At 38.2% G+C, this 19,300-nt stretch overlaps 1 protein-coding gene across 1 annotated transcript; it reads right to left on the bottom strand.

Moving 5' to 3' along the window:
• Positions 1 to 6,844: 6,844 nt before the first annotated feature.
• Positions 6,845 to 18,637, bottom strand: LOC149302699 (endothelin-1-like). Its single transcript, XM_089482318.1, has 5 exons — positions 18,508 to 18,637; positions 9,702 to 9,882; positions 7,930 to 8,085; positions 7,666 to 7,782; positions 6,845 to 6,986 (listed from the first exon to the last, which is right to left on the bottom strand). The coding sequence occupies exons 1-5, from the start codon at positions 18,635 to 18,637 to the stop codon at positions 6,845 to 6,847; spliced, it is 726 nt and encodes a 241-aa protein (XP_089338444.1).
• Positions 18,638 to 19,300: the final 663 nt, after the last annotated feature.

Below are 19,300 nucleotides of genomic sequence, written 5' to 3'. Positions count from 1 at the left end.
GGCAAAGATGGCACAGACAGGCTGATTGAGGTCACTGACAAGCTGTTTGGGTACAAAAGATGGCACAGACAAGTTGTTTGGGGGCACAGATGGTACATGCAAGTTGTTTGGTGGCAAAGATGACAAATACAAGCTCTTTGGGGGAACTGACAAACTGTTCGGGGCCAAAGATGGCAGGAACAAGCTGCTTGAGTACAAATATGGCACAGGTGAGCTGTTTGAGGGAAATGATGGCACAGACAAGCTGTTAGGGGACACTGACAAGGTATTTTGGGATAATGATGGCAGAGACAAACTGTTTGGGAGCACTGAAAAGCTGTTTGGGGGCACTGACAAGCTGTTTAGTGGCACAGATGGGATGGGGATGCTGACCCTTTTTTTCCTGCTAGCACCCAGCTTCCTGGGAGTTGAGTGCTGAACCATTTTTTCTTTTTTTAGTGGCACAAATGGCACAGACAAGCTGTTTTGGGCACTGACAAACTGTTTAGGGTAAATGATGGCACAGACAAGCTGCTTCAGGACAAACAATAGCACAGACAAGCTTTTTGGGGTAAAGATAGTACATGCAAGCTGTTTGGGGGCACAGATGGCACAGGCAAGCTTTTTGGTGGCAAAAATGACAAATACAAGCTGTTAGGGGGAACTGACAAGCTGTTCGGGGACAAAGATGGCAGGGACCAGATGCTTGGGTAAAAAGTTGCCACAGGTGAGCTTTTTGAGGGCGCATATGTCACAGACAAGCTGTTTGGGGACACTGACAAAGTGTTCGGCAGATGGCAGAGACATTCTGTTTTGGGGCACTGGCAAGCTGTTTGGGGACAAGAATTGTAGAGACAAGCTGCTTGGGGCAAAAAAGACACAGACAAGCTTTTCAGGAACTAGAAGGGCACTGGGGTCTCATAAGAAATTGTCATACACTGGTTTCACTGCAATTTTCTTTACCTGGTTTTAACAACCTTGCTGCCGCTCTTGGATCACGTTTACAAGAGGGCTTCGGTCCATTGCGGGGTTGTCATTGAAGTGTCACAGGCTTCTCCAGCCCCTTCCAACTGGTGGTCCAGGTCCATGGCATCATGAGCTAGGCTGAGCTGCCGCAGGGTTCTTTTAATAGACAAAACTTTGCAGACTCTCCCAGAGCGGGCCCCCCAACCCCATTGTGCCTTCCTGATAGCGGCTCTGTCTGTATCCTGTTGGTATGATCTTTAATGTGGCCCTCAAACAGCTCCATCTGCTTGGCCTGTGACTTTACCCGCTCATTGAAACATGCAGCTTTTTACAGCTTCTCTCTCATGCTGCAAGCTGGGCCACCATAGAGACCCTTACCAGTTTTTGCATAGTTTTTTTTTATATATAGTATATAGTAGTTGCTGCATAAATTAATTACAGATTTACAACCTTAACTTATTATTTATGAAAACATGAACACCCAAAATCTTAACTGATCCTTTTGGCTTTTTAATAGTTAGACTTGTGCAAATGGACCAAAAACAATTCCAATGATTTTTTCGTTTTGTTTTTGGTCCATACATTTTTGGACGAATATAATTTCCTGCCCTTTCTGCAGAATTATCTAGAACTGGCGCAGAAGGTGTCCCTTCCCAAAGCGACACTTTTAAGGTATGTATAATATAGGCAAGCAATAAATCCCTTTTATTACAATTTTAATTTATACATAGAGCTAGCCATACAAATAGGAGATTCATGAATCATAAATTACATGCATTTTTTATTGTTGGCTCATTATCATGTTGCAGAAAACATGTAGTTCCATGATGCATTGCACACACTGTATCTATTTTTTTACTAGAAGGAAATGGCCTAATATGAGCAATAATCTTTTTTTTTAATATAACTAGATAATTTTACACTATACATATTTTTACTGTTGATATAGATCTAATGTACCACGAGAAAACTATTGTGTTTTTGTTGCTGGTGGTCTTGTGTTACTAAAGGTAATGTTGCTCTCAAAGTCACAAGTGTGAACATGTTTTCATCACAATAGCTGCAGGGAGCCCTCTAAACGCTACGTGTGAGGAGGGGCAGCCGTTCACCTGCATTAGTATTTGAATACATATCCTTCAACTAAATGTAAGAAGACTTTGTCATCTAAAATATGTACAATTAGAACAAATGTATGCAACTGTCACATTGTCTGCAGCTGAAATTTCTTCTTTTATGATAAGGTTGACCTTTCATCTATAGAGTAAAGGGATTATTGTAGTGGTGTCAACAAAAGATGATAGATTTCATCTGTTAGCTAACTGTTTCTTAACGACAGCAGCAACACCATGTCACGTTGAGCTGTCATACAACTCCCATTTGACTCTGTCATTTCTCACTGTCCTACTGGATGATTACACTTACCTTTTATCATGGACTTTATCCTGACAAAAACAACTTGTTTAGACTGCTATTCAGACTCCAAAATGATATTTAATGTACATAACCACCAATATTTGTTATATTATAAAAAAATGTGGAAAAAAAATGTAATTTTTTCTTTCATATTAACATTAAAAATGCATCTTCGTCATTCCCATCATACAGACACCAGTGGGGTTAATATGCACTGTAGGTGTTTATCATACATTCCTCTTAAACTCATGTCTTCTAGTCATAAACCCTACCTTTTCACACAAACTGAGGCCTTGCTAATGTTAGGATTTGGTAATTAGATGCTTGTGTGTTATGAAAAAAAGAAATTCTTATGATGTCACTAAAGACATTACAGTCATCTCTAAATCCTACAGGGCATCACCAAGGTGTGTCTGCACTGAGAATTTCACCTTGCGTGTTTTCTGTTTGCTTTGTGGCATTTGGACAACACCCACTAAAGCAGTGGAACAAGTTCAGGCCAAATTAATAAGGAACTTTTCGAACCTGAGGTCATTTACAATGTATGCAATACTTAACACCCTACAAATTCCTCTATTTCTCATGCTCTCCATGGGTATATAGTAGATGTGCATGTTGTGGCGACTAATGAAAGCTTTCCAAACATAAATACAGCATGTTACTAAAGTAAACTGGGACAGTGCACAATGATTAAATGTTCACCATAGCTCTTTCACTTGTGTGAACCTGTAACAGGTCTTTATACAAAGAAATATTTCCAGTTTCCACGCACTGAACAAATCCAAGTAGAGGTTTGAAACCATACTCTTGGACTGCCACTTAAGAATTCCACAGCTGTGCTTACAAAGCCAATGACACAATAAATCTGTCTTACTGACATTCACAAAATAATGTTTTCTAGAAGGTTTTTGCATGCGATAGTGTTCTGTAGGTGTAACAACATAGAGGAAACAGCTGTAGATATGAAATAGAGGAAGGTTTCCAATCACATTATACAAGCATTTCTGCAAGCTTCTCAGATGAGAGATGTCAAATCATAATAGTGTGCCCTTTGGTGATTCCCCACCCAGGAGCATTTCAAAAATGTTAAGGTTCACTTGTGCCACTAAGAAAATTCTCCATCATAATATCAGGCTGAAACTGTCCATACTTACAGTCCAGATCTCAATTACTTCTACAAGAAACAATAAATCCACGCATATGTCTTGGTCTTCTGAGGCATCATCAGTGGAGCTCGTATCTCTCTTGGAATAATGATTAAGGGAGTCGTTTTCTCAATAATCGTTTTTTACTTCCAGAGAAGTAAAACTGTAATGGTGGGTTTTACTTCAAAAGTGACAGCTCATTTTTCTCCTGTTCCCTCAAAATTATGCAGGTGTGTGTTTAAAGACTCTTAAATTATAGAGATTATAACAGAGATTGTCCAGTGGTGCTTTACACCATTTGATCTGATGCTTCGTATTGTACTTGGTGATGTGAGGTTTGCATGCAGCTGCCTTGGCCATAGAAACCATAACAGGGATGAAACTTCACAAACTGACGTATTGCAAAGGTGGCATCCTGTCACAGCACCATGCTTGAACTTGAATTCATTGAGCTCTATAGAACGACTCATTTGCATGCCTAGGAACTTCTTCACTCTACCAAGAGCCTTCCTTGTGGGACGTGGCCAGGACTGGCCACTGATGTCAGCGGATGGTCCCGCTGACGATGGTGGGCGGTCCCGCTGACGTCAGTCGGAGTTCCTGCTGACTCCTGTGGGAGTCACGCTGACGGGGGGGGGCGGGAAACACCCCTGCGACCCGGAGGATTCGGGTATTGACCACTTGGAGAAGTGGTGCTTCACCCGGAGATCTCTGTGTCAAACCCGGAGAGTTCCCAGGTATGCCTATTTGTAAATGCAGTGTTGATACTTTTTTTCCATATAGTGTATATGAACATCCTAAATGTAATATATATAACGTAAGAATAAATTAAGGCATTGTTATCACAAGTTCTTTTTCAGTTAAGAAATAAAATATGACCTGGGATCTTGGTACCGTATATTTTGCAGTGCCAATATCAGAATGTGTAGAACACTGAAGATCTGCCTTTGCGCATGTACAGTAAAATGCCCAAAAGGCAGTGATTCTCTGACTCATATGGCTCATACAGGTGGACTTGAAAAGAATGTGCATAACTGGTCTAACTATGCAGCCAGCAGCTATCATTAAAGATTGCATTGAATGGCCCTCTGGCACTTAAAAGGTTAAGTATTTTTCTAGAAATCACAAATTCTGTTGTAGTTGCAGGGAATTTATTTACAGTTTTGCATGTCATATAAAATTATGTTTATACATTTGCTCAATACATTTTATTAATGCATTTGTACAACAAAATGCAATGGGAACACAGATTACATTTAGGAAGAAAGTTAATAGTATAGATTTATAGCCTCAAGGAATAAAAATTCAAATTTTTTTCAAGAGGATGCAAGAATATCCATAAATGATTTGTAGTTAAATAGTCTAATCACATGTTGATAAATAAAATAAAGCAGAAATGAACAATATGGCCAATATAGTCTGCCTAACTTTTGTGATGTAAAGACTCAAAACATAATCAGTTCTTGATCTTGTCTTTTATTCAGGATAGCCATCTATCTATCTATCTATCTATCTATCTATCTATCTATCTATCTATCTATCCATCTATCACATGCGTGTTTAAATGGGAGGCTGTTCTATTTATCTACCACCCTCTCAATAAAGTAAACCTTCCTTACATTACATCTAAGCATCTAGCTGTAGATTATGACCTCTTGTTCTAGCACTTCTCTTCCTTCTCGAACAGACTTGTGACCTTCAAGGTTTGATGCTCTTGCCCCAATAAGCAAATTGGCCAAGAATGATAGAACAATCTCAGTTAATATTTTTTCCTGAACCTTAAAGTGCTGTGATTTCATTGCAAACTGCATTTAAATCAACTTGTAGTGAAATAAGGAAGGAGTGTTGCTGACATTTCATAGGCAGTTAGTGGACAATGGGTCAAGGACGTGACCGCAAAATGGCAGAGCTTCCGGCAAATCCTCGGATGGTGTGTCCAGAGACATAGCTACTTTAATAGTAAAAATAATAATAATACCCAGCAGGTAGAATAGAGAGTGATAGGAATGAAGTGGATTAGCCAATGCGAAGAAGGAATCCTATTAAAACAGTTTTTAATCAATTATAGCTTCAAGATTTTTAGGCATATTGAGAACCATAGAACAAGGTTGATTGGCCATATGCACCTGGAGCTACAGATAGACAGGGAGAAACTAACTGAAACATCCCAGGTAGATTTGGTTGGATGAGTAATAAAGTCTTTACTATTAGGTCAATGTGAACTAAACAACAGTAACACGACTTGTGACATTAGACACAGCTGTCACAAAATTAATCCAAAAATCACTGTAGACTTCCCCAAAGGGGACTGAAGTAGTTGGTATTTCTTGCCAAATCAAAACCATGTATGCACCACAGCCTTAATAATTTGTCACCCCAAGCAAAGTCATCATGTGTTGTATCCCTTTGAAAATTACCTGAAAAAAGTACAGTATACAGCCTATAGGGTTATAAAATATTTATTTTAACATAGTTACCATTCAAGGCACAAAGTTCTTTTTTCATACAGAAATACAGTAAACATGCATAGACCAATATGGCCTGCCCAATGTATATTTAACACAGTAAATATAGTCACTTTAAAAATAATATAAATATTTATTTTAAAAAATATTCATAATAATAAATTTATTTAAGAAACGGCAAATTACTCGTATGCAAGCAGTTTTACTGCTGCTACATTTGACCAAATTTCAGTTTGTAAGTAATTTACCAAACTCAACTCCACTCTTTGTGTCTTGACATGACTACACCAACTAGCCACTAAACAAACCAGAAGTCTTTGTCAAGGATTTGATTAGCTCCAGTGACTTTTTTTGATAAAGAAGGTAAAGTTTTAAGACAAAAGTTGTGTTTTTCAGCCAAATTAAAGCAAAGAATGGAAGCTCTTCTGAGTTTTGCATTTGAGGTAGACACGTATGCATGAATGTCCACTGTCCATTAGCAATGCAGAGAAATCCTCATATGAGGATCCCTGTATGTAGATAAAGGTTTGAATTTTTTTTTTCGGAAGCTCCAGTGTTTTATCGTCAGTGTCTTTTTTTTCTAAATCCTGCTTGTTTGGTTGATCACTCAACATTTGATTAAAATCCATCCTTCCGAGCAAATGTTCCAGCGACATTGTACTTCCTATCTGGAGAGTTGTGCGCTAAATTCCCCAGAATAATATTTATTTTATAGTATTAGACACAGACTCATCAGGCTTGAAATCCTATTGCCAGCTTTCAAGGTGTAGTTTTGTTTCCCATGCTTTGGACCATCAAGTAGAATTTAGGACAAGTTGCTCTTTGACAGCAATGCCTCCCATGCATATTTTTCAAATATCAGTGATCTATTTACTACTATGATGTTGTCTTAATATGTTTCCAAATTCCTCTCTTTTTGTGTGTCCACTGATGTGTTTCATCTTTCTTTTCGTTAAGCTTCCTCATAAGCCTAGCAAAGGCAAATGAGCTTTTAATCGAGTGTTTCATTTCTTCAGATCTGTAAAAAAATAAATATAAATATATTATGAGATATTTTAAACATTATAATCCTGACAATATAACAATATCAAGATGTTGTTAATCTTTACATAATATATCAAATATAATTGTATGTTATTGGGGTGATAATTCAGTTGGTGAATCCTTAAACAAGGTCATGCTTTTAGAAAATGTAATGAATGTCTGGCAGATTTGAGGAAGAGCTCCAAACAATTTCAACAATTAAAAAAGTTTCACATTCATCCAATAGTAACATTTTGTAAGACCACACATGATCTATTTTAGTTTGTAAAATTTGACGCTTCTTTGCCATTTTGTATTGTGATGCAATTTTATTGGCTAATGTGACAATTCTGTTTTTGAACAAATGACCATTTTTGGCAATTAATGGAACTAATTTTTTTTAATGAATCATTTTTATGTTAGCACGTTAATCATTTGAGCACCAGAGACTCCCAAAATAAATAGAAGTTATGATAATTTTCCATTAGAACCAACATGGCAGCTTCACATTAGGGTTGTTTCCGAATGATTCAGACAACACTTAATGTGACAAAGTTGATTAATCTGGGAGAGGCATAACAATCCTATTAAGTTTATAATGCACATAGGAGATGTCAATGTACATAAGAAGCACTATTTATAGAGTTTAGCAAATATATAAGCTGGCCTCTCACCTTTTTAGTTTTTGGTTTCTGTGAAGTTTCTGGATGCATAGCCCTCCAAGATGGAGACCACCACAGTCAGTGACCCGTTGAACCTGTTTTTGTCCAATTCCATGAGAAGACTGGATTCTAAAGAAGGAAAGAAAACAAGAACTTGTGTCACATAATGTAGAAACACCTTTTCATAACACATACTTCCCAGATAAGGAAAGCCTCTGCTACAGGTGTACAGAAAGTTAGCTTTAGAAATTCTTTAGATAGAATATTTGCACACACCTGAGTTCTCCTGCAGTTTGGCAGAAGTCCAAGCATTTCTTGTCTGTATTTCTGGCACACATACACCGGTTTGTAGACTCAAGGATTGTTTCACTGTCTGTGTCCTGCACTGCGCGTTTCATGCGAGGTCCTCCAAGACCATAAGGGACAGTTCTCCTAAAAAAATAAAAAATGATCACATTTACTGTTTTGCAAAAACACTTACAATTAACTAAGCAGAGGCAATAGAAACCTGATATATATATATATATATATATATATATATATATCATTATGATTGGCACGTTTGACCAAGCTGTGGCTCGCACAGCTGTTTGTCAATTCATGTGATCAGTTCTAACATATACGCATTTCATTTCTGAATACCTGGCTTAATGTCGTACTTAGCAAATGTTATAAAATCAAGGCTTCCCACACAGCGCACGCTGCTATAACCTTTGTGCTTGAAAGCTTTTATTTTCTTCCCATTTAATTACATACAATTTTGTAAATTACAAGACTTGGTTTCACAGCGGCATACCAGTAACTTACACAGGCTGTGACCTGTATTTTAATTAATAACTTCTTAATGGTTCTTCAATCACAGTCAAGGAGCATATCATTGTAAATGCCTAAGAGGCAAGAAGCAAGGCAAATATTTACAGTTTCATACACTATCAGTGCTAAGCAATTGGTGCTATATACACTTGTCAAGTCGACCAAAATACTTTTGAAACCTTAACATCTTAAGGTTGCAATAGGGTTTTGTCGGTGGGGAGACAAGGTTTGCTTGCTACTTTTAAATCTGCTCTGGCTTTTGATAAGAAAGAGTAAGATATTTGGGGTGGATTGGGGTGGAGGACCATCACTCACATTGATGTTTAGGCTAACAGAAAACCAAAATTCCCATGATGGTGTGCTAAATACTGTTGAAGACCATGGATTATAAAATTTGAGCTGGTGGCACATTATGGAAGACATAAACCACAATGGCTGAAGAGTCAGAGGTAGCACATCTAAGCCCTATAGATCCTATATAATATTAGTTTTTCCAGCTTTTCATGTCTCTGTAAATCACACATAACTTGAGTTTTGCAAGCAACATACATTAGAATTTCTAGTTCTTCATCAGAAATCCACAGAAAGCTGTGTATGTGTTGTTGCAAGTACCCTGTCTGAAAATCTAGCATAGCAGTTATAAATGCTGGGATAGGCACGGGGGTTATAAAATCGCCATAAAACACAATAACTGCTAAGCATTAGTTTTACTTAGACAAATTGGGCAGACTAGGGCGTGCCGAGTGGTCATTATCTGCTGTCAATTCCAACTTTTAAATGGTTTAGAGTTGCACAATCTGGAACATTTATCTCATTATGTCAATATTTTGTCCCATATAAAATGCCTGCTACACATTATATTGTAATTATCGCTGTTTAACTGTATCTAAGCAGTATACAGTAATGTGCTTCCAGCACCTTATATTAGCTATGTAAACCCCGCATTATTTTATTGGATTATTAAAATATTGGTTGTTAAAAGGGCATATTTTGGAGCAAACAAACCTCTCTCAACATCCTTTCTCTACAGAAAAAAATATATTACAAAATAGTAGAAAATACTGTTAATAATATATATTAACTTTAATCGGAATTGTAATATTTTACAAACGCTACTCTTGCTTGCATGAATATCTAGCCTTAATGTACTCTCAATTTAGAACCCTGTAGATTCAAGTGCTTTTAGCTACTGTAGAGGTATGCTGAGTGACTGAAGTGTATGGCAAGTAACTTACTCAGGAGTATTGATCCATATAATGTCCAGGTGGCAGAAGTAGACACATTCTTTGTCCATGAGTGAGGAGCAGGAGCAGCGTTTGAATCTGCGCTTTTGCCAGGGGGCGCTAGAGGACTGGGGTGAATCTTTCTCTGCAACTGAAGTCCCTTCCTCTGGTAGAGAGATACTACTGCCTGATACTGAAAAAAAGAACAAAGCAAGGAATGTGTTAACACCATGTTGAACTATTTTACTATCACAATGGTGAACAGAATGGAATAGAAATCAGTGATTGAGAAAACAAGGCTGGAGCTTTAGGGGCAACAACTGGATGTTAGATACCCCTCCGAGCAAATTGTGGTGATGAATTTAGCACGTCACATAGTGATGGTTCATCTTACATTATGTTAACATAGGGTGAAGCAATTTAATTTAATGTTGTAAATACCAGAAACAGAGTATCCAGTAATGAAGGTCACTGAGATGTTGCCAAATGCACTGACACATTGTTACAGAATGTATTCGCAAGGATCCAGAACAGAAAAGAAGATTAAGCAAGAATAATGAGTGGTATATTCATTAGTACAGTGTTGGGCTGGACACCTGGGTTTTAAAAAAAAAGTTTTAAAAATGTGTGTGTGGGAGACTGACATTCAATTAGAGTTGTTTGGTGTAAATAGTGACAGTAGTCAATATGCTAGGGCAGGTAAGGTGCAGCTGGAGTCCCTTATTATGCAAGTCAACACATTCTAGATAGTGTGTGTATGAGACAGTACTAAAAACGTGAACTCATGGGTTGAATAGTGTGCCAGCAGTGTACACAAGGTGAGTGGTGTGCTGTATCTGGGATCTCATCATGCATAGGCTGCTTCCACATAGAACTGAGTCAACTGATGCACTGATATAAGCCTTTCAAAGGGCTATGTATCCCAAAGGGTTAATAGCTACCTGAATGTACAGGAATGTGTAACACATAGCAAACCCCATCTTCAGCCATGTTAACTTCTGAGGTACAAGCCCATCATCACCCCGTTTGGATGAGCATGATGGGAGTCCTCCACATCTGGGATGCCAGAGGCTATTTGTCCCCAAGTGCACTATGCTGTGCTGAGCTTCACATCGGGCTACAGCAGCTTAACCAGCCCCATACCAGAGCTCAGGTAGGAAAAACTTGAACCCACTGTCTATCAGTAGTAGTTACACTCCATTGTTGCTGTCCAACCTGACTTCAACAAGTGTACGCACTTTGTATAGTTGGATTTTCAGAGCCAGCACAAAAACAATTACTACTCACCCTACCTTATGATTATGACTTATCACTTCTTAACTCTTAAAAGTTTGATGGTGCAGCTAGGTACCTGATCACTGATACCTCTGATTCCCCCAGTGCACAGTTCTCACACCTTGCTGCATACCTGTGTGGAGCATTTCACACAAGCCAGGGCAAATCTAGTGTGCAAACCCTGTCATTTCACAGCATTGCACAATCCCAGCTCAATCAACCCGTCTCCATGATCCCATGTACTCTATAAATGTAGTGATCACGCTGTAACACCCAGAACAAGTTTTTTTCCCTATATGTCAGCCTGATAATGCGAATCCTTTCCCATAAACACGAGCTTACAGCTCACTGCAGCTGATCACTGAAAGCTGCCAAGTGCATTCATAAATCGCTTCTAAACAGAAGATTAACGTGGTTAAATAATTAGACTTTTATTGGAATGATGCATCTTGTTCGGAATGGTATCTTTTTTCTAATTACACACGTTTACACTGCAATCGTGAATAGCAGATCACACAGATTACCCTTCAGAAATATAGACTATATAGACTATTTAATAAAATAAGTGAAAATCACACTTGTCAGGAACATTAAAGAACTAAAATATATACATGTCGATATGATTCGCTCTTTGTAAAGATCAATGATCAGGCAATGATTCTAGAATTATTGTCAAGAGTGAATAGCATTCCGGTTCAGATATCAGTATTTTAGATAATAATAATGATAATAATAAAGGAATTATTTTTTAAAAAACGGTAAATTCTAGGCTTTATCAATAATTCTATATCAATCAGTCTTTGATACCCTGATATTTATTGTGATCACACCAGCCTTGGACAATAACATGTAAGCACTTACATAGGAATTAGTATGCAGGTGCTATTCTATAGGTGATCTATTCTATTTATATATGAGTATATATCGGAATATGTATAGGAACTCGTGATTTTTTCCTAAACCATCTGAACATACAGAGCCAACTGCTATCAAGAGTCCAATACCGCAGACATCGAAACGTTGTCATTTCTGTACAAATAAACCTAAATGTAGCTACAAGCTGAAATAATTATTATACAAATATTTTACATGGAAATAATAAAAATAAATATTTTAAATATAAAAAAAAAAATACCGTACCTGATTCCGTAGTCACTTGTTGTAAAACCACCAGGATATAAATAACCATTTTAAGATCCATTATAAGACTGGAATATTTCTTTACCAAAAAAAAACGATAATCCAAAAATAAAGTCAATAAATAATTTTAAATACCTATGTTATTTCCCTTTTTTCCTTAAAAAAAAAAATAATAAAAAGTTAAAAATATTCATATGACTTTCTCCAGTTTGGATAGAAGAAAAACGAGGTTAAATGCTCTGAAGCAGGTATCCAAAGTCCAATATAATAAAGAAGAAATTCAGGGGCTGTTAGTCCTGAGAGGTCTCAAAGTAATTGTGATGCATCCAGCTTTCCAACCCCTTTTTATATTGAACCGCCATAGAGTTTGTAAACAGCCCTCAATTTATATTATCCTTAGACAATGTTATTGTGGTATTAGTCACCGTGAGGCAACGTGCAGACTAAGATAAGGCTAGGCTGGAAAGGAAATCTAACTTCATCAGAGAGGGAGACGCCATCTCGCGAACCAGGGGCAGGGCTAAGAGAAATCCCTTAGTCCATTTAACGTGCGCTACTGTATTCCTACCACTAGAGGGCGGGTTATCCCTTTGTGAAGGAGGCAACATATGTCTAGAAAAGGAATTTCAAGGCAAAGCTCTGATTCTCATGAATTCAGATAATTACAGTTCTTGCTTCACCTGCTGCTGAATATTACCACTGGAAGAACAGGAAATTTAAGGTGAATGATGTTTTAAAACAACAAGAATGTACTATTACTGAGCAGATTCTTTTTCAGGCATTAATAACAACTAATCTTGATAATATCTTAAATATTATAGAATGGGACTTTGTATTGTGAAATTGTTAGTAAAATAAGGCTTACTTACTTTGAACTAAATATTCCATTTTATATTGAGTCTCTCAGATGTTGAAATTAGATGTAAGATGAGTATTTCTTCACTGAGAGGGTAGGATGTAAGTGGAATTGTCTTGCAGCAGAAGTGGTAGGGGTTTATATAGTGATGGAATTCAAACATAAATGTGGCAGGCGTAAGACTGTTCTTAACAGAAGACATAGCAAGAATCAAGTAAGATTTGAGCTTTCACAACATAAAAGAAAATTGTGGAAAATATATTCTGTCAAATTCTATTTTGTTTTATGTTTTTACTAGATTTGAGTTGTGCTAATGACACAGGACTGTTCATCAAGCTTAAAAGCCAACGGTACAAACAGGTCTTGGTTGGGTGAACCTTTATCCATGGTGAAAATGGATTGGCACAAAGTAGAGCCATTGGTGCAGGCCTGTACTGCCTAGGCAAATTCCCAGTAGGCCAATTGCCTATGACAACTCCCACCCGCCATTAAGACCAGTTTAATACATTAGTGTGTGGCCACCTGTTAAATAAATGCTCCCGCACACTTTTACCGCTAGTAAAGTCACAGATGAATTTAGGTTGTATGTCGTCTTAGGTCTTGAAGCAGGGTGGTGCCCTCAACAAATTTTCTACTGAACATCAGAGTGTGACATTAACATCCAACTCAGTGAGGTAATTATAGAAATCAGTTTTCTAGAAAGTGGCACTTCCTTTTTAAATGTTTTTATTTTTTATTTTATTATAAATGCTATTTTAACTGCTGTAGTCGGAGATATACAACATTATCTGTGTATAATTTATTTCTAAATTTATATTCCACATAGAAACAGATACATTAACACATGGTTATTTAAATTAACCTGTTAGATGATGTATTTGTTTTGCTATCTCACCTTACCACATTATTACATTTACTATCATGCTTCATTTTCTAATCACTTTTTTTATACAGATATTAGTATGGTCTTATCACAAGAAGAAGAATGGAGGCAAGATTAATAACTACTAATAGATTATTTTCTGAAAATCCCCCTAGTGGTGAACCGTTTATGATGATGTAATAAGAGATCTGTCATTATGGATTATTTTGCTAAATAAAAAAGGCTTTTTTAAACACCACTCTGGGCTCAAACTTCAGACTCTAAGTTTTTTTAATAACAATACAATGTCATATCTCCTCTAAACCAATTGCCCAGTTTGTGCTTGCAACAAGAGAATTCACATTATAAGTGTTGTTAGACATACTGAAGTGTGTTGAATGACACAGGAACCAAGATGACAAAATAATACACATTAGAAATTCAAACGACATTTTAACAATGTTTTCTACTTGATGTTTATCATATAAATGGAATTTTTTTTTTAATTATTCCATTGGTATGATTTTTCCTGTTTTGCTGCATGATTGCTTAGTAATAGAGCTTTTAAATGCTGTGAGAGGTCTTATTATAAACACTTATAAATGCAGCTAAGAAAATAATCCTTAGGAAAAACAATTTTCCAAATGATACACCACGTAACTGTAAGATGTGTATTGTAAGCTGTGATGTAAGGGACGATGGCACCGCCATTCTAGTTGTGTATATGTGCACAACATCAGCGAGAACATGCACAGGTACAATGCGCTGTTGTCTATGTAAGAATTCTATGTACTAAAAGAGTACTTCTAATTTGCTTCTTTATTTAAAAAAAAAAACAACAGATTTTTTTGTGTTTGACAATAGACCGCTGGTGTTGTGTTACTCTCTTGGTATAACATACTCCTTATTGGTGATGATTCACATATTAAAAGACACGTGTAGCTGTACCTTTCTACACCCAGAAAACTACTTGATATCACATAACATCCATGCTACGTACAATGGGGGTCACACTAGTTTAAAGGTCTGTCGTGTTGACACAGCAAATTTCAGCTGTCAACACGAGCATATGATTTATTGTTACAGTAGGTTTAAAATGATATGTGCTGTCTACTTAGGGGATTTATCCAGTTATTGGTGGCTGCTCCATGGCAGACCTAGGGCAGCACCCCCAGCCATACACACAACCTACCTAGGATGCTGCTATTATCCTCTCTGCTGAATGCCAGGCTATGACATCCTAGGGAGCTTTTTTTTTTTTTTTTTGTGCATTTACAACAAAAGGTTCTATTATGTATAGTGTTACATGTTGATTATTTGGAGGGTATGCACTAACACGCACGTTTCCGTCAATTTATAGTCAAGTTTGTGAGTGAAATGCAGTTAGTATTACTAACTCACACTATCAATAAACTTAATGTGCATGCAATTCAGCAAAATCACGTCAGCTTAATTCAACTTGACTTGAGTTGCATTGAACTGAAAAAAAATATCACCTCTGGAGTCTGACTGCTTTTGATGCTTTTTGAACTGCCAATCACAATATAAAATATTGGGGCAAAAGTCATAAATGATTGTATATATAAGAACATATTGTATGCATAACTGCACATAATTTACCATATAAATGGCTTTTTTGGATGTAAGGCCTGTATCCCAGTTTATTGAATAGCATTATATAGTCCACAAAAAGCACGTACTCACTGGCCTTCAGGAACTTTCCATAGGTTTATTCATATAAATAAGCCATTGACATTGCGGTCTGTCCACCAGACCTTTATTAAGATTTATGTACTGCGCAGCACCTGGGCAGATCTATATATTGATTAAAACAACTAGTGGACATTTTCCCAGCTACCCTGGATATAGTTTAATACAGTGAGGGGATTTAAACTTGCACGAGGATAAAGCATAAGCATACACGTATGTACCGGTACATCCTGAAACATATTTATGCCATTGGAATTTATAGCAGAAAACAAAAAGGAAGTAGAAGAGACTCACATACGGCAATGAAAATCTTTGCATATATTTACTATGTGTTCCAATTGTTTCTTTTTCCAGTAAAGAATCACCAAACTTGCATGGTATGGTATGTTCAATGATAAGTAACATTAGATTACCAAATGTTGTTTCTACCTGGTCATGGTTAAATAAATGGATTCATACCAGGACAGCATAGTATTATTAATTACATTATATCATTTTCACATAAAAATGGAAAAAATGGTACAATCACACTTGAAATGATTTATTGCTTTTTGAAATATGTGACTTCCACTCCAATGAGTGGAGATTACTAACAACCTCAAATAGCCAAATATTATCTACCTTTGACACTCAAAAGAAAGAATACGAGCTACTGTTGAACTGGGCCATATTTATGTCAATCATTAAATCACAGTAACACTGCTGTCAGGTAACTACCACGGAGACCATCATATCCTACTAGTACTGGGATATGACTAGTGCTTGCTCAGGACCACAAATGCTATGCTTTCTGTGTCAAGCAAGGTATGACTTCATAGATGTCTCATACATCCAGAGGTCATGAACTTTGCTCATGGCAACTGTAATACCTTTGTTCAACCTGATCTGACTGATCTGCACTTTTGGTGGGGCATTTTCCAGACATCGTTGCACCTGAGGGTGTGTCTAGCTGTGGTCAAGGGCATGGCCATTGTTGTGGTTTGATAGGCAACAGCTAAAATGTTTGGTTTAGTAGATAGGAAGGATAGGCGAGAAGAGAAAAAAAAGAGAAGAGGAGAAGAGGTAGACAACAGAGAAAGGGGAGAAACTTAAGAGAGTAGTAAGAAAGACATGGAGAGAGCTCTTCTCCGCTTCTTGCTCAGCACTGCTTCTTGTTTTTCCTCTGGCTCTTCGCTGTGCTTCTGCAACAGGGTGGAGCCTCCGCATAACCCCCTCCTTGATTGGAGGAACGGGGAATAGACTTTCCCCGTGGTGTTCGCGGATGCTCGGCTCTGTTGCAGAAGTACTCCAAGAGAGTGCGCAACAACAAACTTTGGCAGGAAACAAAACACGTCTGAAAATTAATTAAATTGTCCGAAGTCTGATACAGTATATATATATATATAGAGAGAGAGAGAGACAATTACATTTTTTAATCTCATGTTACATATTTAACATTATCTTGTTATAAAAGAAATACTTGATAACATTGTGTTCTGGAATTTATAGCCCTAGGCTACCTATGTAAGTTTTAAAATTTGCTGCATTTTTCCAGTTTTATTCATACAGTGACGTTCATGCTGTCACACTTGGTTCTTGAATACAACAAAAGCTTTAGAAAAATAACACATCAGTGGTCTGATATGGATATATTTTGTTATGCATAAGAATGAATGCTAGGACCCATCATAGCCATGAAGCGTTGCCTCTTTTTAAATGAGCTAGAAGGCAAGGTATATATATAGATATACTTAGAGAGAGAATGCGATTACATGTTTTTATCTGCTTTTTAACATTAATGTTATCTTTCTATAAAACAAGTATTTGATAACACTGTATTCTGGAATTGATAGCTCTAGGCTATTTATGCAAGTATCAAGACTGTGCTGCATTTTTCTGGATTGCTTCGTACAATGTGACATACTGTATTTTCGGTTTGTCAATGATTTTCCTGTTGCCAAAATAAGTTCTTGACAAAAATGAAAGCTTTAGAACTTCAAAACAAAAAACAGGGTTTGCAAATTTCTTAAACCCCTCACCTATTTACTAGTATGAATTTGAGACATTCATCATAAGGAGATGGGTCATACTATAATATACATTTTGATAAATACTTTGTTATGGATCAAGAGCACTATATCACATGTATATACTGTACATACATACTCCTGTTCAAAAATGTTGTGTTACTTAGGTGTTTTCATGAAAACCAAGGAAATTTCCAGCTGTGTAACATAATTGCAAAAAGTTTTTCTTGCCCTCTTTAAAGTGCCAAGGGCCCGCAGCTTACCACTCGGATGCTCACACACTGTGCGAGCAGCCTCCCTTTTACCACATAATGTGACCCTGCTGCATTCGTGCGTCAAATGACCTAGCGGCAAAAGCGAGGAGAGGCTGCATGAGTTTATGTTAGAATGAGAATGTGTCACGACCACTAACACGATAGCGCACACCGCAGGAGTTATTCTGCCCGGAACCCAATCACCAAAGGAAACCCTTAGTGACAGGGAGCTGGGACTTAGATGATCCCAACAGTGAGGAGGCTAGGTGTAAGCGGATAATAATAGGAATGAGTTGGGTGCAAGGGTATGAACAGCTGATACGGAAGAAGGAGCCAAAACAGCAACACAAGATAGGAACGGACGAGATAATCAGAGAAGCCGGGTCAGCAACGGAGCGGGTAGTCCAACAAGCCGGGTCAGCAACGGAGCGGGTAGTCCAACAAGCCGGGTCAGCAACGGAGCGGGTAGTTCAACAAGCCGGGTCAGCAACGGAGCGGGTACGGTACAAAATCGGCAGGCAAAGAATGGTCAGGCAAGCAAAAGGTCAAAAATCCAGAGATATCAAATGTACAAACGTCAGGAATCAAAACTGCAACAAAGACCACAACAGGGTACCAGACAAAGCATATCCGGGGTATTTAAAACCCAGAACCCCGCCTTTGAGGCAGACTGGCCGTTCCCCCTACAGGACAAGCAGGAAAAAAGGCAGAAGACCGAGCACGGGTAAGTACCAGATGCTGGGAGTCACTGCTTCGTCGGGCAATACGATGCCCGGCAGAAGCAAGACTCCCAGCTCCGGACTTCCGTCCCCGATGCCGGTGATCGGACTCCCGACCACCCGCATCGGAGGGGTTAACGGGATCTCCAGAAGACCGCCGCGCGCAAGCAGTTTTCTGCATGCGCGCGTGCGGCACTGAAGGGGTACTAGCAAGCCGCCGCCGCGCGTGAGCAGTCTTCTGCTCGCGCGCATGCGGCAACGAAGGGGTGATTGTGACGGAATGTATGTATAAGTGTGTATTAACATCAATGTATACATGTAAGAGTATATGAGTATGAATGTGTATGTGTGCTTGTGTGGGCATTTGTGTGTGTGTGAACGTGAAGTGATTTTGTGTTAGCATGGATATGTAAGTATTTGGGGGGCAAATATGGAATAGGCAGGCTGTTTGGGGGCAAAGGTGGCACAGACAAGCTGAGGGCTAAGATGGCACTGTGTCAGGAACCACTTGTTTTCGCTGCCTGAACCATGGCTTTTTTATACCTGTGGTGTTTACATCTGCGACCACTAGTGGCCACCCTCCGCCCTCTGGAGCACTCAGAACTCAGGTGTGCCTTGTTACCTGGGTTGAGCCCTAGTCTACATCCAGCTGGGCCTTGTTACCTGGATTACCCTGCCTTTATGAACCTGCCCTGCCCTTCAGTCAGGGCCTTTGTATTGGAGTCTATGGACCTTCCTGCGTTGGCTCTGCACCTGTACTGTTCCTGGTTCCCTGCTATTGTGTCCTTC

This window comes from Sceloporus occidentalis, unplaced genomic scaffold (assembly GCF_023333645.1).
Source record: "Sceloporus occidentalis isolate IW3139 unplaced genomic scaffold, rSceOcc1.0.p SCAF_18, whole genome shotgun sequence".
Lineage (NCBI taxonomy): Eukaryota > Metazoa > Chordata > Lepidosauria > Squamata > Phrynosomatidae > Sceloporus > Sceloporus occidentalis.
This window is presented reverse-complemented; position numbering and strand designations above follow the sequence as displayed.

What these genes read in the sequence shown, in the direction of transcription:
- LOC149302699 (XM_089482318.1), bottom strand. Translation starts at nt 18,637, where the DNA reads ATGCGGGTGGTCGGGAGTCCGATCACCGGCATCGGGGACGGAAGTCCG. An exon ending in CTGGTACTTACCCGTGCTCG is followed by an intron (nt 9,883 to 18,507) that starts GTCTTCTGCCTT and finishes TCTTTTTTTCAG; the next exon opens with TATCAGGCAGTAGTATCTCT. An exon ending in ATATGGATCAATACTCCTGA is followed by an intron (nt 8,086 to 9,701) that starts GTAAGTTACTTG and finishes TTATTTTTTTAG; the next exon opens with GAGAACTGTCCCTTATGGTC.